This window comes from Chamaea fasciata, unplaced genomic scaffold (assembly GCF_029207755.1).
Source record: "Chamaea fasciata isolate MVZ Bird 193981 ecotype frontalis unplaced genomic scaffold, bChaFas1.0.hap1 SCAF_5, whole genome shotgun sequence".
Classification (NCBI taxonomy): Eukaryota; Metazoa; Chordata; class Aves; order Passeriformes; family Sylviidae; genus Chamaea; species Chamaea fasciata.
Genome location: NW_027094090.1, coordinates 71,431,720 through 71,454,226, shown reverse-complemented (window position 1 = coordinate 71,454,226; position 22,507 = coordinate 71,431,720). Strand labels below are relative to the sequence as shown.

The window sequence follows — 22,507 nt, the reverse complement described above, 5'->3', positions numbered from 1 at the left end:
TAATCCTTGGAGAAGTAAGGAGAGGAGCTCAGCAAACTGCCACTTTGGACTCTGTAGGGAAGACTTTGGCCTGTTTAGGAAATTGGTTGACAGAGTTCCTTGGGAGGCAATTCTGAGGAGGAAAGGGGTCAAGGAAGGCTGGACACTCTTCAAGAAAGAAATCTCAAAGGTGCAGGAGCAGGACAATGGGATCATGGCCTGTATCAGCAATAGTGTGGCCAGCAGGACCAAGACAGTGATTGCCCCCTTGTCCCCTAGCACTGGTGAAGCCACACCTCAAATCCTGTGTTCAGTTCTGGGCCCCTCACTGCAAGGATATTGAGGTGTTGGAATGTGTCCAGAGAAGGGCAATGGAGCTGGGGAAGGGTCTGGAGCACAAGTCCTGTGAGGAGCAGCTGAGGGAGCTGGAGGTGTTTAACCTGAAGAAAGAGACCTTGAGGGGGGACCTTATGGCTCTCTACAACTCACTGAAAGGAAGCTGTAGTGAGGGGGCATCAGGCTCTTCTCCTGAGTAACAAGCAATAGGACAAGAGAGAATAGGTTCGAGTTGCACCAGGGAGGTTTAGATTGCATACCAGGAAGGTCTTTCCTGGAAGGGTTGTCAGGCACTGGAGCAAGCTGCCCAGGGAAATGGTTGAGTCACCACCCTTGGAGGTATTTAAAAGATGGGTGGATGTGTCACTCAGAGTTTAGTGGTGGATCTCTCAGTGCTGGGTCTACAGAAGGACTCAATAATCTTAGGGGTCTTTTCCAACCTAGACCTTTCTATGATTCTATGATTACATTTTTCTGGCATTCCTGCTGTGTTTGGAAAGGAAATGCTTAGACATTCTGTGTCCTCATTTTCTATGTCACTAGAGAAATATGGTATCGCAGACATGGTAACAACCTGAGGCCATCACTCTACTCAATTCAGTAAGAGACCATCCTTACCAGCCAGGTATTTCCTTGGATAAAACCAGAGACGTCCCTCACCTCCCACTGGAATTGACAGTCTGTCAGAAAGACCCCCAGTGTAACACTGACAGTGCCAAAAGTGTTTGAGCGGCAAATTTGTGATTACAATGAAACAGCCCTGTGTATTCTGGTTGCACTAAAGAGGAAGAATCGAAACTAGTGGTGCAGTTGGCTGTGGTTCCACTGGGTACATTTCTCTGTGCTCTCTCTTGTGTTAAAAGTTTTTATCAGAGGCATTGTCAGGGCAACAAAACTGATGCTCTGAGATACTCTAAAAACTACCAATCTCCTTAAAGCCATGCCACAAGAGCAGCTGGGGATATATTCAAACCTCTAGATCCTGCATGGATTATCAGGCCTTCCTTGCACTCTTCAATTTGACAGTCAGAAAATAAATGTTAACAATTTTTATATTGTAGTAGTTTGAGCACAAGTTTTCTTTAAGCTCTGCTGTCCATTTGAGATTTGTTTAAACTCAGTGGAACACAAGCTTGCCTGTTCCTGTCAAGCATCAGTTTATCATATTCTACCCCTACACCACCACAACAATTTTTTTTGTGTGTCCTGACCAATCCTGCATATGTGGTGTAGTGGAAGGAGACCCTCTACACCTCTGCCACACCTTGTCTAGCTGGAAGTTGCATTGCTCAGAGATAAGGACAATTCATTTAGCTGTGGTGCATGTGCTTTCCTTTTCCAGGTTCTGAGGTTTTATCATTCCAAAATTGCTGTAAACATGCAGAGCATTCAGAACCTTGCAGTAGAGGCTCTGTGATGTGCTTGCATTGCAGCACACCTTCTGTGATTGTCATAAAAGAATTTATCCTCATGCAAGTGAGGTACATGCTATCTTTCCCCATTGTACAGGTTCAAAGGTGGGGTAGAGAGACACTGTGTGACTTTTCCCAAGACATCAAGAAAATCAGAAGCAGAACAGGAATAGGTGCAATAAGTTTTCAGCAAGAAAAAAAAAGAAAAAAAAAAAAAAAATTTCTTTAATTGCAAGAAAAAAATCTCTATACTCCTAAGTGTGAATAAGGAAATGCATTAGAGTTCCTGTCAGGACAGTGTGAAATGCAAATATTTCTCTTATATTTAGTCACAGCTCCTATTTTAAATGATGGAGAGATCTCAGTGAAAATTTTGATGCCACAAGCAAAGGACTTTTGTCTTGTTCATATATGAACAGAGCCTATGAGCAAACCTTACCATCTAAAGACATACTTTTGCTAGTTTCACTTGTGTTTCTAGTAAAATAAGTGCCTGTTTGGGAAGCCATGAAAACACATGTATCCACAGGTATATACATACACATTAAACCATACATATTTTTAACTTATGTAAGATCTACAGACAAACATGAAAGAACAGGAACTTTTGCTATTCATATTTTCAGACAGCAGTTCTGTAAAACATAGGATTGGCTAAAAGTGAACACAGAAGCTGATTTCATAAATATTTTCAGATCTGATTTAGAGATTGAAATTAAAAACAAAGTACTGCAGTATGTAACTAAAGATTTAAGAACTGCTGATACCTTTTGTTTTCAAAGTGCAGTATTTAGGTTTTCTTTGCTTCTTTGTATTTACCTGCAAAGAAGCAAATTCACATTTTCCTGAAACAATTGACCACTGAGCCCTAAGACTCTATGTAAAATGGTAAAGGGAACTAAACCTCTTTATTCTTGTGTAACTCATTAGCTAACATCAGACGATTAGAGCTAATGTCTCCATCTAAAACAATTCAAGTGCCTCATTAATGGGGATAGATTTCCTTTGATCTAATTACTTAATATCCCAGATATATGGGAAATTCAGAGATCAGTGCTGAGAAATCTCTGCAGACCTGGTCACATCTAGAAACGTGAATTTACATGTAGACTTCAGAAATGTTTTTTTTAAAATGATAATGAGCCTTGTTTAGTCTGCTGGCAGTGTTTGGTCAAATGTTTAATGAAATCACGCTGATGATAGCTGGAGAATGAAGATGATGGCTGTTTGCTGAGTATGATTTAATCTCCATTATTATAGGCAAGTGGATTGCAAATTTCCATAATTAAACATCCAGTGCACTTGTCAGATTCTGTTGTAAAGTTTGGTAATTGCTGTTGTTGGGAAAACAGTCCAGCAGGGTGTTGCTGTCACATGATGAGCTTTTGAGGCTGAGCTAATAGGATGCCCTTTTAAAGAGTTCTCCATGTTTTCAGCTTTAGAGGCAGAGGATACCATCATGGAGATTTCATCAAAAGAACATACTCACTTTTTCTCAAACAACACAATCATGCCTGTGGACCGATCCTCATTCAAATCCGAATCATCTGCGTCCAAGGAAAAACAGTCGTGTTGTGGAGGTATAAAGGTAGAGTAAGAGTTTCTGAATATTCCAGTAGGGACTTAGAAAATCTCTTTTTTTTTTTCTTTTTTTTCTTTCCTTTTTTTTTATTTCATGAATGATCCCTTTTTAAGTTCTTATTATGTCATGCTGAGTCAGTGTGAAATTATTAGAGATATTTCTAAGTCACAAGAAAATCTTCTTCAGATCTGTATTTGCCTAGCTTTTGGCAGTCATCAAATATAATTTGTTGGCTGAGGCTTGCATATTATGAGATCTTCAAGACCAACCCTAAAAAGTCCCTCTATCTTCTTTATTGCTCCACCTGAAGCTGAGAACAGAGCACTGGCAGAGAGATACCACTGGCAGCTGTCAGTACAGGTTGTTTTTTTAAGGCAGTAGCCACGGTAGTCTCCTGGGCTCCCCAAAGCTCTATTGTATTACTGTCCGTGTGTTTCAAATGTTATCTTTTTAAAGCGTTATTGTAATATTCCTCATTCAAGAGAACTCTGCATGAGGTGACTTTGAAATGAAACTGCAGAAGTGTTACCACTTTAACCACATCTCTCTCACCTACAAGAAGTTTTTCCTGGAGGTGATGGGAGGTCCCAGCTTTGAGCCTCACTGTGTAGCTGTACCTGCCTGCTGGTGGGAGCTGCACCTTGGAGGAGCATTGCTCCCTGTTCAGGACACAGCAGGCAGCACAAAGCTTTGCCTACTTCATCTACCTGATTTCCAAAATGCTGACACGCTTTTAGGTGAGGTCTCAAAATCACCATACAATGGTGAGATGATTTGAGTTACACAGAAAATGAGTCTTTGGCCTTGCCGCGCTCTTTTCATTGTGCACAATCTTTATTTCTTTTGCTTTTTCCCCTCACTCAAACACACATCTACTTTAAGATACTAATCCCAGTACAGCCAATAACATGGGCAATAGTTGCCCTATAGAAGTCTATAAATTTTGAATGGTTTTGTTTTGAAATAGATGTTAAGTTGTATTAAATAAATTTTGTGCCATAATACAATTCTATCACTGCTTCTCCATTGGCTACAATGATAATCCAATCCCCTTGATTAATAAAACTTCAGTCACAAATTAGCCAGCCAGGAATCGGTTTATTAGCTCCAGAAATAGAAAAGCAATAATATATCAGCTCAGTTTCTTACTCTTTAAGGAAATTGTGTCTTCTGGGAGCCTAAATGGATGTAACTACTGTATTCCTGTGTGAACTTAGAAAACCTCTCTCCTTTTTTTGTGAACTAACTCTTTTAGAGTTCTGGTTAGGTCTTGCTGAGTCAGAATGAAGTTATTAAAGATATCTCTAAGTCATTAAGAAGTCCGTTTCAGGTTTTGCCTGATGTGTTAAGAAAACAATATGCAGATATAACAGGTTATTTCTACCAATTATCAACCTTCATTATCAACCTTCCTATGTCTTAAATCTGCCTTTAATAACCAGAAAGATGTGGTGAAATATCTACTTACAAGACTGACAGACCAGAGAAGAATGTGAAATCATGTGTACCTTTCTGTCCCAACCCTAAATCTGGAGTGTCTTTCCACCACTGCACACCTGGGACAGTTCCAAACCCAGTAAAAAAAATTTGTGCCAAAGACATTCAGAAGCATTTCAAGTTGTAGTTTACCTATACAATTTTCCTGTAAAATAAAATGTGCTTTCACATTGCTATTTAAAATCCAAGGGCATAAAAAAACCAGAAGATGTAAAATATTATGACAATATTTGTACTAGAGAGTTCTTTGAGAGCTGCTGTTGTAGGAAAAATGGACCAGGGAGGGGGTTTATATGTTTATTTACCCACAACTCTTTCTGAAGGAGGGGTAACCAGAATGGTTGAAGTTTATTGAATGTGACACAGAGATATATTTGAACCTTAACACAAGAATTTGTATTCAGCAGTGATGTTCTTACCACTGTGCCCTGTCAAATGAGATGTTGTAAGGAGATTTGCACTGGAGATGAGTGCATTGCTCAGAGCATCTTCTTACTTGGAGTGTGACTGTCAGAGAGGGTTAAGGAGAGGACAAAGTTCTAGACTTCTATTCAAATAAAACCTTAATATGTCTCTTAATTTCTGGGACTGGGTTTTACAGAAAGCATCTCTATTCATATTCATATTGAGTCAACACCACCTGTATCTGAAGGTAGAAAGCAATGTTGTGGTTTCCATGACCCGTTGCATTGTGTGTGAGTATCTGTGGAGCACATAAACTCAGCTGGGCTGCATTCAGTGAGGGCGAATTTAGGCAAGAGATCTGCAGAAACAAAGAGTTCATGCTAAGGACCCTGTGCTCCCACTATGCGCATTTCAGACCAGCCCTCATCTTCCAGTTTAATTTTGTGGGAAAGGGGCTCAGTCTGTACCTTTGAAGTAAATACCAAAGCACTGTGAAGGGAGATGGAGTTTAATTTCCAAAGCCCACTCCTGATTCAGAAGAACATGCTAAAACAGGTACAGTGATCTATAAAGAGAAAACTGTCCCTGCAAAACAAAAGGATGGGAGAAGGTTGTCCCCAGCAAAATGCAGGGTGAACTTTGAGGAAAATGCACGTTTTAGAGATTGCAAGAGATATTGTAGGGGAAGGATGAGCCTAGAAGAGAATTGCCTGGAAGGTCACTGCTCATCTCATGGAACATGTAACATATTTTAAAATCTTAAAAAAATCACCTCCCCACCAAGCCACACCTAGCATTTACCCATATCGTTGCTATGTAAGATACTCCCTCCTGAGAAAATCACAAGTTTCTGTCTTTCAACAGAGCAGTAGCTTGGGCACCTACCTGAAATTAACAATGGTTGAGAGTCAATTCAGTTTTTATAAATATTGCTCATAAGACATGAACAAATTTGCAATCTAGCATTTAATAAGAAATAGGAGAAATATTGGGTTTATATATTGATTTTATATTGGAGAAATATTTGGCAAAAGAAGAGGTAGGAATGCAGAACTTGTTTAAAAATAAATATCTTCTGTACTGCCTGATTTTAATCACTGTCATTTTTTTCACAGATATTTCTTGGTGCATTGTCTTTTGTTTATTTTGCTAAAGCACTGTCAGGAAGTTATCTGAAAAGTACTATCACACAAATAGAAAGAAGATTTGACATCCCTTCCTCTTTGGTTGGTGTTATTGATGGAAGTTTTGAAATTGGTATGTGCTGTAGAAACCCATTTTTATTTTTGGAAAAAAAAAAAAAAAGGAGCGATGCAATTTATTGTGAAGAATGATTGTATGAATTTCCCTGAACCATAAAACTGAGCAAGATTCACCTGGTAAAAATAAGTGGGACTATCAGTATGATTATGTTCAATAGGATAAGGTTGCTAATACAAGTAATTCAGCATAGACAATAAAAAATGTAATTTGATAAGCTAAGCATGTGGCTAATTCATACGAATAGACATTTTGAGTGTTGAATGAGAATCTACCTGCATGGATATCTGCAGGCAGAAATCCACCTCCCCCACAAGTGTTTGTCCTTTGTGATTTAAAGAGCAGCACAAGGAAAAACCTATAACTGTAATCTACATTTCTTGTCCAGTCCCTCTCCTTCCCACTCACACTAAGGTTTCCAGCATGTCTCTTGCAATTTCAGATTACTGAATTGATCCCATGGATGTTCTGTGGACTGTGGTACTCAAAGGAATGAGATCTTAGCCTAAGTGTATAAAACTCTGCTTGATTCTTCCTTTTTCTGCTTTTCTGGTTATTTGCTCTGTTCAGATGGCACAGTCTTTCTCCTCCCTTCCAGCTGTTTATCCAAAGGTTTGTGGTTTTTCTATCACAGAAGGCATTGGGAGAATGCCTGGAAGGAAGGTGAAAGAAACCCCATCAGCCGTCTCTCCCTGAAATCAGTGCCTATACTACACACTAGGAATTGTTATTTTAGGGGATCTCTTGTCAACAAGCACTAAAACTCAGTTTTCCTTTTGTACTCTCAAAGGGAACCTCCTAATCATAATTCTGGTGAGCTACTTTGGAGCAAAGCTTCACAGGCCAAGAATAATTGGAGCAGGCTGCTTAATTATGTCAGCTGGAACATTCCTAATTGCAATGCCCCAGTTCTTCATGGGACGGTAAGTGCAGAGTGATCAGTGTTTTCCAGCTGGGCTGTGCACGCTGAATGGCAGCTCACTAAAACATTTAGGCATTGATTATGAAGATAGAAATAGGCATATGGGGATGTGGTTAGTTAATTTAATTTTTTTTGTGTGTGTGTGTGAGAAGATTTATTGCTGTAGAGCATATAATTTAACATGTATAATATTTTCAGCTGTAATCAACTTATTTTTTATCAGTCTCCAATCTTGATTGGTCGTATTTTGATGTGGTTTAGGAATTGTTGAAACGTCAGTCAAGTGATGACAAAACTCAGGAAGACAATCTGAGTACCAATCACAAGCCAGAGGATACACCAGTGTCTGATATCTCAGTCCAAATTCATGTGTCATAGTAGAGCAAAGTTCCTGTTAAACTGAAATGAATCACCGATGCAAAAAACAGTGGGACGATTTTCACTTGCAGCTGCAGTATAAATGGAGCTCTGTTTATCGCCTGTAAACTACCAATGGCAATGGATCCAGACGGATTCATACAGATGCAGAAGAAATTTGCATTAAAGTGCTATAGGCCTATCTGGTAGTTACAGACCTGATTGCTTTTACTTATCAGTACTTAAGAATACATACAACTTTGTTTTCTAAACAGATACAGGTATGAAAGATTCCCTTCCACCATCAATTCTACTGTTAGCCTCTCTCCATGTCTGCAGGATAAAAGCCAGACTCCACTCTCAGCCTTGGAGAAATCTCAAACAAAAATAAATGCAGGTGAGAATGGTCTCTGTTAAATCTTGGGGCTGGTAGTTCTCTATCCTTAATGTTTCCCAAATCTTTCTGTTAGGAGATCCCAGTTTTGGTTAGAAGGAAGTGAAAAGAGTTTTCTAAAAAGGAATGTGGTGGCAAATTAATAAAACCAGCAAAACTGTAGTATCTTTGAGGCGTCTCATGCTAAAAAATTGTCTACCTTAAACTGTTCCACAGCTTTCCTACTGCTTCTCCCACAACAGGAGTATTTTAGAAGCCCTGAGCTTTCACTGTCAAACTATTCCTCTAAACACATCGGTGTTGCCTCTTGTTATGCACACAGGGTGTGAAAAGGAAGCAGGCTCTTCCATGTGGATCTATGTTTTACTGGGAAACCTTTTGCGTGGAATAGGTGAAACCCCCATCCAGCCCCTGGGCATTGCATACATCGATGATTATGCTGTTGAAGAGAATGCTGCCTTATATATTGGTAAAATAAACATTATTTCTTTTTCCTAATGGAACTTTTCCCCAGAGGAAACTGAGTCATTCTGAATAATGGAATGAATGTTATTGAATTAACTTGCCCTGACTGTTTTGTTTGCATAATTTCCAATATTAAAGTTTATTTAACAGTCATGTACACTCAAGGGACCAAGTTCCCATTTAATTATACCAGCACAGTTCCATTATCTTAATTTGGTGAAAGAATTTGACCTTGGGTTCCTGCTGTTACCCTAATCTTCCTAATTCTTCTGGATGTGGACTGCTGATCCTCTGTGCACATTCAGTTCTCTGGAAAGTGATAAAAACAGGGACTTTTAAAACCCTTAAAATAGAATTTCAGTGGGCACTCAAAACATTCCCTGCAGATTCATGTAGGATTATAAACTATAGTACTGAAAGTTTAGACAGTTTGGATCAGGTTTTTCTTGTGTTCATTGCCTGATCACTGCACATTCACCTGAAATATTACCAATAAGTCCTATCTCATCAGCATATGCTCTTGACAAGTTTCCAGCCAGGCAAAAGACAAAAACTCAGATTCTCTCTATAAAAGATTCAGTCTTATCAGATTTCTAGGTGAATTTTTTCAAATTCAAAGTATTCAGAAGGTTTGGCTGAGGGTGTATTGAAACATACTAACAGTGGAAACCAAAGCAAAGTGATTTCTCAGCCTATTCAGGGCCTACCTCAACTTAAAGTGATCAGTTAGCTCTAAAAAATGGCATTTGCTTTCCAGTTACTTTAATCTTGTCAGCTAAAGCATTTCTAGAAATTGTAGAATGGTGCTGCTATTGAGTTTAGGCCTTTCAGTTTCCTGACGTTTTTTCCTTCAGGCCGAATTTAACTCTTTAATTGGCTAACAACAAAAAGTGTCGTCGTAGTGGGGAAAATTTTATTGATGACTTTTTTTCTTCTTGAAAATATTTCAATTTGGATAACTGTATCTCTTGCTGCCCATCACATAACATAATCTGCTGTTAGGTGCAGAAGAACCAGTGCCCTTTTTAGCTCAGGAGTGTAACAGTGTAACAGTCCCCTGTTTTCTATTCCAGGCTGTGTACAGACAGTTGCAATTATAGGGCCAATATTTGGCTTTCTCCTGGGATCCCTGTGTGCCAAACTTTACGTTGACATTGGCTTTGTAGATCTGGGTAAGTCAGAACACTCAGGCTTTAAAAATCCAGTCAGGCTCCAAAATGCCTATTTTAGGCCAAGAACTCGCTGGTTATCTCCTGGGCATGAGAGGCTAGCAGGGGTGGAGTAGGCACCTCCTGAAATGAAAAGGATGACAGCAGTGTAGTGGTCCATGCAGAACAGGCTGACGAGAAAGATGAGTGGAGAGGAAGAAGGAGGTCTGACTCTTCCTCAGCCCCACAGATCTGCAACAGGTGCCTCCAAGAGATGCTCTGATAAGGAGGCCCTGGGGAGATAACGGGAGCCAGGAGGAAACAGGACTGAGGCTCAGGATCCTGCGTGTGCTTTTTTAATATCCTGTTGCCTAGAAAAGTTTGGCAGGGCGTACCAATTCTCTTGATTGTCCTCCTTCTGAGAAAACAGGAAGGAAAAAAGCAGGAGGAAAACAGGTTTTTTCCTGGGGCTTTTATTCAGAACAGCCTGACTGGAAGTGAGTGGGCACCTGGACTGCCCCGAGTGCTGGTCCTTGCAGCATCTCTGGGGATGTGCAAGTGGCACAGCAGTGTCAGGGCTGGGCTACTGCTGTGCCCCAGCAATCAGGAAGTCTTCAGCCTGTCCCCACAGCTGCTCCTGTAAAATGCCCATTGTGATAAGAGCAGACTGTTGGGGTGGGAATGGAAAGTCCCTGCAAAATCACCTTCCTTATCAGCAGCAAATATTCCCAAAATGTGTTTATTTGTTTCTTGCTTTCTGCTTCCTCCAGACAGCGTCACGATAAGTCCCAAGGACGTGGAGTGGGTGGGAGCGTGGTGGCTGGGGTACCTGATAGCTGGGGTGATCAGCATCCTGGCTGGCATCCCCTTCTGGTTCCTGCCCAAGCACCTCCCAAAGCCTGAGAGCAGGAAGGACTCCAGCACCTCTTCCGAGCACTCCAAGTTCATCATTGAGGAGAACAAGGACCAACGCACGTCCTACTGGCAGCAAGCAAAGCTTGCAGAGATGGCAAAAGGCAAAGCACCTGAGTTTTCTTCCTGATTGTTGAGGTTTTCTCTCAAAGGCTTTTAGACTTAAAAATTTTATACTTTCTGAGTCCCTATTGTAATGGTCTCAGAATTATGGTTTTTTCCCCCAGATTTCACTCTCCATCTCAAAAGTACACAAAAAAAGGATTCTTCAATGTTCCCTGGACTTGCTATTGCATGAGAATGTCTTTGACTGAGATTTGTAAAATTACAGTAGTGGCCCAGCACAAATCATGAAGCTCTGCAAAAATTTTTTATTTGCATATAGTGACTGTTGCAGAAGTAGTGCTTAAAAGAAAACCAACCCTTGGCTTTTGCTAATTATTTTTTTCCTGTAAGTTCACGCATTATGAAAACATGTACAGTATCTGATCAGAATACAGATGGGCACAGACCAGTATTAGAGGAGGCTGTCTGGATTTTGACAGGACCTGGTTTGCACAATTGCATTTCCTCGGTCATCCTTTGCCAAAAGCATTTTCCCTCAGAACTTGAATCTGTACCTCAATATGTCTGTGTTTACTGTCAGCCGTGGTGAGCACCCTTTGCCCCAAATTAAGCTAAACGGTGCTGTAGCTGTTGAGGACACATAGAAACCAAATCATTCCTACTTTATGATGGAAAGAAGGTATTTCAAACAAGATACCTCTTCTGGGAAATGGATGCTTAATGTTTTGTTCCACTATTCCTCCATCCAGAAATGGTGGGGGGGGGGGGGTTGGGCCTGTTAGGAGCATCGTGGAACTTCACAGACTCCCTCTGAAATGTTTTGCAGTTACAGGTTTTTTTGGAGGTGCACACATGTTACAAAGCATTACTCACAGCAGTTATTCTCTCTCCGGCCTGTTTGTTATTTCTGCTGTTTTGTCTTGCAGAGTTCTTCCCATCACTGAAGAACCTTTTTGGGAATCCAGTTTACATTCTGTATTTGTGTGCAAGTATCATTCAGTTCAATTCTTTAATTGGCATGGTGACATATAAGCCTAAGTATATTGAACAACAGTATGGGCAGACATCTTCAAAAACTAACTTTGTTATAGGTAATGTTATATCTGCTTCTTGATATCTTTAAAATGGACATTTTAGGAGTTGCATATACACATGGGAAAAATTGTATTTTTTTTAGGGTGTGTTCATTTCTTCTCCTCCTTGTCTGACTTTAAGTAATAGCTCATAGAAGGTAAGTTATTTCATTTCTCCTTCAGCACTAATTAACTCTGAGTTGATCTATGCAAGAGTTACTGTAAAAGTTTACATTATTTTATATCTTAATTCCCATTTAACTGGAAATTTGAAAAGTAATATATGTACAACATAAGAAAATAAATGAGAAATAATTTTTAAATAGTTTACATAAATTTATCATCAGACAGGTCTGCTGCCTTGGTGGCTTCTCATTTATTACAACAAAATGGTGATCAGTTCAGTGAGTGCCATGGGTGACTCTGAAGAGATTGGTCTTAAATAAAAGGAAGCCAAGTCATATCCCAAGCTGTCCCATACAGCACATAATAAAGGAGCTGCTTCAGCCTTTGGGTACAGAAATCAACATTTTTGTACCAGACTTCAGGAGGGTGGACATGACTGCCCAATTGCTGAACCTGTGTGTGGGGTTCAGCTCCAGATGTCCAGGGCTTCAATAGCATTAAGCAGCAAAGAGGTTTACATCTACCCAACACAGAGGGATCTGCCTTGTTCCAGAGCAGCATTAGTTGCACAGCAACAGAGGTATATATATGCAGAAAAGCTGTAATGATCCATTGTGCTATGTTAATTCCATTAAAGATAGAAGCTGGAATTTCCTGGCACGGAACTCCTCAAAGCAAGGAGAAATCTTCAAGTATAGTTGATGGCCAAAAACAGACCAGAAAACAATCCCTACATTCAGTATAGTACTTCTCATTGTATTTAAAGATTTTCTGGAGCTAAGCTTTCAGGTATGTGCAAACTGAGTGAGGATTAAGAACCATTTGATTTCTCTGAGCATAGGGACTATATCCAACAGAGAGTATGTGATGGCTTGGCTAGGGAAGGATCCTGCTGAGTGGATCTCCCTGCAATAAAGTGATTTTTCTTCCTCTTTTTCCTCTCTCTCCACATCCACCCTTCCTAAAAAACCTGAGGGCGGACTCAAACTCACAGCATTTCTGTGTCTTTCACAACCTCTTTTACTCTTTCTTCTTCTTTTTTAAAAAACAGTTTCTATCACAATCTCTGATAGATATCAAAATTGTCAGAGCAATGTGAAGCACTAAAAAAAAAGTAAAAAAGGCAGGTCTTGCTCAGGCTTTCATAAAATTAGATAAAACTGAATTTGTCCTCTAGGAATCAGCAGATGACTCCACTGACAAACTAATTGTGGAAAAAAACCCACCTAGCTTAAGAAACTGGAAGACCATTATCTAAACTTTATCCATAATCTCTGTCAAAGAGCCAGCAAAGAAGCATGTCCTTGGGAGTAAATTTTTCAAAGCTGTCCCAGCACCTTTGTAACACTCCAAGGATCAGTCTAAGTCTGGACAAACTAAAATGCCCTGACTGAAGATTTTTTATATTTTGTTCCTTCCTCTGAATGCTGCAGCTGTTTTTGTGGCTGACAAGGTTAGTCCACTGAGCTGGTGTTTTCATTAATACAGATTTTTCTCTTTGATTTCAGGTCTTATTAACATTCCTGCTGTGGCCTTTGGCATATTCTCTGGAGGACTGATCATGAAAAAATTTGGACTCGGTGTTTTAGGGGCTGCAAAACTTTCCTTGGGATCATCTTTCTTTGGTTACCTTTTGCTCCTCTCGTTGTTTGCAATGGGCTGCGAGAACTCAGACGTGGCCGGACTGACTGTGTCGTACCACGGGTATGCTGGGAAGGCCATGCTTCAGCAGAAAGGGCTGCTGCAAACCAAACTCCTTCCTCATTTTATTTCACAAAGTATATATTGTTGAAAAGAGAGTGACTGACCTGAATATGCTTCCCAGAAATTTGATTCAAATCAGTGGAAACCGCTCCATTCCAGTGGGCGTTGTGTCATGACCCTCTCATGATTATGGTATAAACCAGTGGGGTTTATGTCACAAGTGCAGATTAATTTTCTGATTACTTTTTGATTATTATTGCCATGGGACCCATCCTTTGAGCCCAGTGATTCCTGGAAATGTGAGTAGCTCAGTAGGGGGGAAGAGATTCAATTAATTGTTTCTTGCCCTTGTGTGCCGCTGAACAATGAAAGTCATTTAATAACCTTTGAACTCAAAACTTAAGGATTCATGGATTAACCATGACGTTAACCATGAGGTACACCTGAGGCTAACATTTTTGCCCATGCTATCACTCTGTAAAACTAACTTTTTGGGACGAGTTTCCAGCACTGACTCGCAGCAGCTCTAGTAGCTGCTTCACTGGTGTCTGATGGCTGAATTTGGCAGAGAGCTGACATGCAAGGTATCAGACACTCAGTTTGGATGAATCCCATTCTGATAAATTCCTTGCTAACTTCTACAGAGACTGTTTCCCATGAGTAACTCAACTCCTTCTTTGCCACTTGCCTAGTTATGTTAAAACTGCATAACTAAAACCTTAAAAAATCTGAGAAAACACACATGAATATAAATTGTTAGTTTTCCCCCTTAATAAAGTAAATACTATCTCACAGTAGGTGGTGTGATAGTGCAAAAACCTTTGGAAAATAGAGAAATAAGGATTTACACTGCTGTGTGGATGTGAAGAGACAACCTTTAATGGGCTCACGAGAGAAGATCTGGCCAGGTGCACCTGGCAGAGAGCATAACCCAGGAGGTGATTGTGTTTTCCTCCACATCAATACCTTTGCAACCTCTCTTTTTCCACAGAGCTAAACCGATGACTGATTACAAGGAAGCCCTGTTTTCAGAGTGCAACTCAGGCTGCTCGTGTTCCAAGAATGACTGGGACCCCATCTGTGGGGAGAATGGAGTCACCTATGTTTCTGCCTGTCTCGCCGGCTGCCAGGCATCCAACGGCAGTGGGAAAAACACTGTGAGGCAATTTTTCATTTCCATATGAGATGTGATCTTTTTTTTTTCTGATACAACCAGGTCTGTCAGAGTAAGTGGATTTAAACTGAGCATGGCACATCCTCTTCAGCCCTGAACTCCTCAGGGTTTTTTAGCAATCTGCCACAGGCGGGACCACCAAGAGATATTTAAAGCATCATTTATTGCCTCAGTCTCATGAAGGGTGAGACATCTTCCCTGCATAAGTTAGAGGTCAAGTGTCCATGGTCAGTAGTTACAATACCACAGGTTACAGGGGTTTTTAGAGGTTTATTAGCCAATAATCCACTGCCACACATTATTTTTACTTTCACACCCATAGCTAATTAGACTGTATCACACGTCCTGCCGCAATGTGGGCTTTCTTATCCAATCATACAGTGACACACAAACTGACTTGCTACACCTTAAAACTTTTTACTATTTCTGTAACTACTTCTACATCTACACTTTAAAGCTTTAGAACTTCCCACTACCAGGCTTAATATGTCTCTGCTTAAACAACAAATCCATTTTTGCTTATGGTCTCTAAATTTGGAAGTCTTTTCCAAGGACTCAGGTCGAACCCTGTATTCATTACTGTGTTTCGGCCTCCATATACAAGATTTTGAGAATTTACTGTGCCTTGATTTCCCACATGCCACCAACATTTAGAATTTTTGCACTTACTGTTGCCAGCAGATATCAGAAGCAGAGAATGTTGTAGGCTTTTTTTTTTTTTTTTTTTTTTTTTTTTTTTTTTTTTTTAGCTGTTGGCTACCATGACTGCTGGAAAAAACCTAATAGCTAGGTTCATCAGCCGTAGATATTTTGTAATTTTTTCCTTCATTGAATAAGCTTTTCCATTAGTAAAACATCTCCCACTTTGGACTTAAACTTTGAGCCATCCAGAAAAGCATGATGTGCAGCTCCTAAACATCCACCTCTCCACCATTTAGGTTTTCATACACTTTTGCCTGTTCTCTTCCAGGTATTTTTTAACTGCAGCTGTGTAGGAACCTTTGAATCTTCACAAAGCTCCTCAGCTGTGGTGGGGCCATGTCAAAAAGGAAATGATTGTCCCAAAATGTTTCTGTATTTTCTAGTAATATCAGTTATCACTTCATACACTTTGTCAGTAGGTGGCACACCTGGATACATACTGCTTCTAAGGTAAGAAATAATTTCTGCTAGCATTTCCAAATGTTTTCAAAGTGTTTGGGCATGTGACTGGTACTCCCTCCCTTCCTGGTGTTCCTAGTATTGGGAAATGTTTAGCAGCTGTGCAGGGTGGCATATTCCATATAATTGTTCTCTCCTGGATTTTCCTCCTTGTTTTAACGATTTTTTTAGCATGAGATGCTTTTTTTTTTTTCCTTTTGTGATAATCACAGATTTGTTGAACGCTTGTTCCAATGCATATTTAACTGCTGGAAGTATTTGTCTATCGCTGTAAGATTTGATGCTAATTTTAGAAAATCCAAAAGGCATTTAATACTACAAGTGCTTAATCTAGATTTTTGTCAGCTATTTGTAATTTTTGGATTACAAGTCCTGCTCTGCTCTGTTTTGGAAACCTTTCTTTCTCAGTTCCTTTTTCACAATTATTTCCAGATGGGCACGTTTTACTTCTCAAACAAAACAACAGTAAATCCAGTCTAACTAATCTTTAGTATTTTAACTGTGTTTTCTTGCTCCCAAATTCCCTTTGTTTTTGAATTAAATTTTCTGGACCGGGCCCTGCCTCATTGCTGGTATCTTTATACCACATGGACAATGCCAGTGTTAGAACTGGCTGAGCATAGGCCATATGGAAAGACCTAAATAAAGAAATGTTACTTCAGCTATGGTTCCATCACAATCCTGGAACCAGAATAAACATTCACACAGAGACTTTTAGAAATGGCTGAGGCTGAGTATCCTTCTCCACTGCCCTGCACAAGCACTGCCAGTGAGGCGTACACAAGCAGCACAGCTTTCCTCACACACCTTGCAGGGTTACCACTGAGTGCTGGAAAACCACACAGCATCTCTCTCTCCCCAAGGGCTCACTCCAAGAACAATCATACTATAATCCATTTTAGACCATTTTTACTGAAGCTTCTGCACAACTGAACGGTCCATGTGCCAAGATGAGGATGATTCATGAGTGGAGAGCTTGCAGCAAAGCCTTCAGTATTTACGCCAAATTGCTCTTTGTGGTTGCTTCTGACACGTTGGATAAATATGGGCATGGAAGTATGCAGGGATGCAGTTCCCTTCCCCTTTCCTTCTGCATGATGTCTTCCATCTATCCATAAGACATGTGGTGGGAAATGTACAGATCTGGTACCACACAGGTCCTCAAAATCATGGTAGCTATGCTCAGCCTCCTGCTTTTGTCTTGTCTCCACTGCATAAAAAATTAAGTGTTTGGGAGATGTTCATAACTGAACACATACAAGCTTAAATGACACAGAGTTTCCTGCCCTTCTCAGCCCTAAGGACTTGCTCTCAGGGGTCTTACTGCTTAATCGATTTAGTTAGAAAAGCTTAGAGAGGTTTTCAATTACAATACTAAACCACTTTGTTATATGAAATCAGCAAAACAGTTTTATTGGTTCTGCTCCAATGCTTTTATTGCTGTTGAAAATCATTTTACTTTGAGAGACATTTAACTGAAACTGAGAAGTTATGTGTTTTCCTGCTGGATTGAAGTCATCCACCTTTGATGTGCAGCTAAATAAAACATGTTTCAGTGAGTTCAATCCTTTTTTTTTTTTTCTGCACTGCAAATGACCCGTGGGCACAACTCCACTTTAAGCTCACGCTTACTTTTGTCTTCTTTGAAATCCATCACTTTCTGACTTTCTCCAAAAATCTGGCTGAATTGAAAGTGTGCTTCCATTACCAGAAGGAAAATAAATTTTCTTTGAGCACAAATAGTCCCAAGGTCAAGTTGCAGTCTTCATTATGTATTTTTTTCCAATGATCTCTTTTAAAAATTATTCAGTATTCAGTCATCTCCGTTAGATTCCAGCACTTAAGCAAGCGGATATTTTCAGATGAGCAGAGATCGTTGCACCTGCCATAGAGGACAAATACAGCTAAATCCCTAAAAGCCTTTAAGATTTAGTGACTTTTATTTTGATGGTTTGCACACTGAAGTCATTGAAATATACTTACAGCTGGTGACCAAGTCATTTGTTGAAATGTCGTTTTGGTGGTATTAGCCTAATTACAGTAGCCAAGGAACTTGGGAAAGCCCTGAAGTTTTTGAGAAAAAGAGCCCTGGAATTCAGATAGCTGTTGTTCAAGTACCAGCTATTAATAGCAGGTGATTAGGCAGTGAAAAGGAAGTCTCAGATCTCCCTGAGAGGTCTGGCTATCACTCAGGATCACAAAGAACTCCTGTTTCCGTGCAAAGACAATACAAAGAATAAAACAATTTTTTTTCATCTGAAAGAGAATATTTTTTGCAGTATATTCATCCTATGAAACACTTATCAAATATCCAGTTATTGGTTTTATTTTCCACTTTTTGCTTTCTATGTCGTCAGATTTGTTTAGGAGTACTCTAGGCTTAGGAGTGCTTGTGTAGCAAGTGTCTAGTAGGAGAGCAAGACACTGTTCCAACTTAAAATCATTTTGCAGTCATGCCCTCATGGATGGCAGTGCTTGTATAAGCCACAATCAACAGATTGTGTGATGATAATCCATGACCAGGGCATTAGAGAATAAACTACCCCTGGTGGGGAACAATAGAGTTAGTTCTGAAATGTTCTTATTATTTTTTTAAACATATTCCCGATTACAATAATTTTTGCAGAAGCAGAGGATGCCCTAGTTCAGGCCACACAGACTGTACCTCCAGAGTGCTATGTTCATCCATAGTGACAAATTGAATTTCAGCCCATTTCATTTTTTCTGATATATATTGAATAGAATGAGTGACAAAAACTTTATTAATTTCCATATTGATACGTGTGTTACTCCACATACCAAACACATCCTTGTTCAGTCATGTGGCTGGCACTACTCACTTGCCAAAATCAAACACGTACCCAGATTTGTGCTGGATTAGGGACTGTAATAGTCAGTCTAGTATGTGCTGGGAGAAACAGCACCTTTGAGCAGCTTGTGGGGGAGCAGGTGATTCCTGCAAGTCTGAGAGGCTCCATGCGCACCCTGCTGATAGCAGGGCTGGGAAAGGCAGCTGTTCTCCTGCCCACCATCTCCCCCTCCCTCAAGGAGCCAGGATGATGATCCAAGGCTGGAACAGGGCTCATCTGGAGCCAGAAGAATTGGATGTGTGTGTTGGACTCACCGTACAATCTTGGAAGAGTCCAAATGCAAATGGTCTGCACTGTCAGAGAATGGTTTGGAGGATTTACCTTTACAGGAGTTGTGATCCTGATCCTAGATAGAGTGCAATGGAAAGTGAGTTCCTAAATAGCTTTCACTAGCCTGGGACTTGATCCTGAAATTCAGGGAGTGTCTAACTGAATAAAACCATCCAATGGATGCATGTTTTCGCTATCAATTTGATTGTCCTGTGTTAGTAACACATAAGTGCTGATATCATCTGAAAATCCATCTTAAAATGTGATGTTGAGTATAGATATTCAGAATTCCTAGATGCCATTCTGGTTTTATCACCTTTTTTACATATTTCTGCAATTTGGTCAAAGTCCATGACATTAAGGAGGAAAAGGTCACATTCTTTTCTCTTGCTTTCTATTTGTGTTCTAATTATATACACCTGATGCTTTATATCTAGTTAACGCCTCTTTTATTATTATTATTTTTAGATGCATTAAACCCCACTTGAAATCATTCGCACTTGGTATCTATACCCTGGCAATCAGAGTACTTGGTAAGTCCATTTGTACTCCTGAGTTGGTTTTAATATACTCCTCACTAATCATTTATCTTAGAATTAAGCTTTGATTTTTGGAAAGAACAATGTCTATCTGCAAATAAACATCATATAATTAAAAAAAAAAAAAGTTGAAGAAAGGAAATTGCTTTGTACTTCATAAATCACATAATTATATCTTATATGTAATTAAAATACACAAGGTCAGTATCTATAGAGATGTGATCCTGCAGACTATGAAGCTAACATCAAAATTACATCTTGTACCCCTTATTCAGCAACAAGCATAATAGAACAACTATGGCTGAGAATTTGTGATTGCTTTTCAGGCATAGATTCACTAGTTTCTAAGGGAATTAATCTGACTACAGGTGTGCCTGGGGACGGGGTTCTCTGCAGACTTGTGGTAGAGCCACCTGAAATCACAGGTAACATGAGATGCTAATGAACTGAAAATCCTTTAGGTCTCCATGAAAAAAAAAAAAAATTAGCAAGAAGCAAGTCAAAAATTAGCAAGAGTTAGATAACTGGATGAAATTACATCAAAACAAGCTGCTGGCTTCTTTCTTACACCTTTGCAGGCCAGAATTTTCTCTCCAGGCTTACTTTCTCCTCCAGCAACCATGGGTGGCTCCCCAGGTGACACAGAGTCCAGGATGACCCCATCAGCACATGAAAAAAGGCTTTTCCTTTCCATCACCCCCAAGAACTGCAGTAGGTTTGCCCCTGCCACAGTAGGATCTCAAGATACTTGGAGGATTCCTGCAGCCCCACAGCAGGCTCCCAGCCCCACTTTCTCTGTCCCTTTTCATCCACCCCCCAACACACAGGACATCCCTACACCCAAGCTGAACAGACTCCACTGCTCTCAAGAAAGGAGAAGTATCTCCTAATTTTTTTCCCCCAGAGATGTCCTGCAGGGTGAGGAAACCAAACCAGGAGGAGTGGCCAGCACTCCTTCCACGGACTTCCACAGGCTTTTTGATGTTTTGTCATGTTTTCCTGGCTCCCCACAGGGAGGAAAGGGCGGTGTGTGCCTGGGCAGCACAAGGCACGTCTTCTTGAACCAGCAAACAGTGTGGAAGTGTCATTGCTGTTAGAATATATTATTTCTTGTACTGCGTGAAAGTGCCTCTAGATCAGAGCTGATCACTCTGGAAAGTAAATTTTTTACCTCTATTTATTTGTTAAATACGCCCAGCGGGGATTCCAGCCCCAGTGTATTTCGGAGTAGCCATAGATACCACCTGCCTGAAATGGGGAAGCAAAAGGTGTGGGGGAAGAGGAGCATGCAGACTCTACGACTCCAGTGCACTCAGGTAACAGCTCTTCTCCATTCATTCTTTAACTTTTGTTCTTAAAGTGTGTCTGCACCTGTCACTGGCAGAAGAATTTCTGTAAAAAAATTTGAGCGAAAGATTTGAAACTGAATGAAAGACTAACAATATTAACAATGATGCTCACATTTCACCACTCTCTTTTGATTCAATCTCTTTTTTTGGGGGGGGGGAGGGGGTGGTCATCTTGTTTCAGTATCAGCTGGAAATAATTGTCACTTAATAATTCATTTAAAAAAATTGTATTGAAACCTCAACTTTATGCTAAATCTTCCCTCAGTTTTCAACATCTCTGCTGTCATAGTATGTGTGTGTATAAATAAGTTATTAAACCTCATTTTTCTCCATGTTGGAGCTGCACCAAAAAATGGAAGGCAAAAGTGCCACAAAACATGCTTGGCTTATCTAAAGGCTTAAGTGCAGAGTTGTCTTTAACAATTTATTGATAGAGGACAGTAATTGTCTGAGCTGCATTTGTGAGAGGCTTCACCAGCAATGAAGAATGGAGTAACAGTTGTAAAAAGAAAAATGGGAGAACAGGTTGCCCCTTCTCCACCACAAGGAAAATAAACATGAGAGGAGGGTACATCTTGTTTTGAAAACTTGAAGGAAAGAGCAAAATCTCAGCTGGGACTCTTTTTGCTAATAAAACATTATGATGTTATTGTTGCTGCTGTTGGTGCTCTCATTATGCCTGCAAAGCAAAAATGTTGTCAAATGGTCTTGATATCACTGGTACTGTTCATGAGGTGACCAAGAAATAGAGTAACTGCCCTAAAAATATTAGTGCTGTTCTTACTGAAGCGCATTGGGGTGGAGGTCAGTCAATGCCTGAGATGCTTTCTTGACCACAGACCACTCTATACCTGACAAACTCCCTTCTCCAGGGTCACCCCCTTGATTGAAGTGTCCTTACCCAGCCTAACCTGGTGAAAATATGAATGTGTCCTTGATGCCTTGTAGTTGTTTGTTGCCTTTGACACAGGCTCTGATCAATCATTTCTCTCTCAGGTATGTGTACCTGGGGCTGACTTTGGTCTTGGGCACGGTGTCCATTTTCTTCAGTGTTGCTGTCCTTTGGGTTCTCCGAAAAAGGTCTTCTCCACAAGACGAGACCCTCTCAGCCAGCGGGGAGAGAGGCACCTGTGGGACAAAGAGCAGAAAAGATAATTTTGCCAATAGTGACCGGTTAATTCAGTCAACTTACTGGCCAGAAAAGGAGACCAGACTTTAGGAAAACTGAGATCTCCACCGTGATATTACCCAGTGAGTGGTGTTTCAGGCAAAAATCCATCATCAGTGAAGCAGTATCTTAGTAGCCACCCTGAAAATGTTCACCCTCCTGCGATTCTCACTGTAAACCCCAAAAGCAAAGACCAACAATTTTTAGCATGTGAACAGCTCTAAAAACAAAACACTGCTCACCATTTTTTTCTGCTGAGTGAGGGGATTTCCTACAGTGGGGAGTTGCAGCTCAGCCCTCATTGAGAAAAAGTTTTTGTCACCGGCCCTCAGCTCCGT

The 22,507-nt window shown here is 40.3% G+C and overlaps 1 protein-coding gene across 2 annotated transcripts; it reads left to right on the top strand.

Moving 5' to 3' along the window:
* Positions 1–3,171: 3,171 nt before the first annotated feature.
* Positions 3,172–22,379, top strand: SLCO1C1 (solute carrier organic anion transporter family member 1C1). Of its 2 annotated transcripts, XM_066184427.1 has the most exons (14): positions 3,172–3,315; positions 6,327–6,468; positions 7,262–7,394; positions 8,026–8,147; positions 8,467–8,613; positions 9,683–9,781; positions 10,528–10,773; positions 11,662–11,826; positions 13,443–13,638; positions 14,630–14,795; positions 15,783–15,964; positions 19,582–19,646; positions 20,851–20,968; positions 21,998–22,379. In XM_066184427.1, the coding sequence occupies exons 1-14, from the start codon at positions 3,187–3,189 to the stop codon at positions 22,218–22,220; spliced, it is 2,133 nt and encodes a 710-aa protein (XP_066040524.1). In that variant the 5' UTR covers positions 3,172–3,186; the 3' UTR covers positions 22,221–22,379. The 2 variants fall into 2 exon arrangements, with proteins under 2 accessions (XP_066040524.1, XP_066040525.1); XM_066184428.1 differs by lacking the exon at positions 8,467–8,613 and having other exon boundaries at positions 3,187–3,315.
* The last annotated feature ends 128 nt before the right edge of the window (positions 22,380–22,507 follow it).

Bases quoted from the DNA above. Each gene is read 5' to 3' on its own strand.
- SLCO1C1 (XM_066184427.1), top strand. From the start codon at position 3,187: ATGGAGATTTCATCAAAAGAACATACTCACTTTTTCTCAAACAACACA. The intron at 11,827-13,442 runs GTAATGTTATAT...CTTTGATTTCAG, and splicing joins AAAAACTAACTTTGTTATAG to GTCTTATTAACATTCCTGCT. The intron at 19,647-20,850 runs GTAAGTCCATTT...AAATACGCCCAG, and splicing joins CCTGGCAATCAGAGTACTTG to CGGGGATTCCAGCCCCAGTG.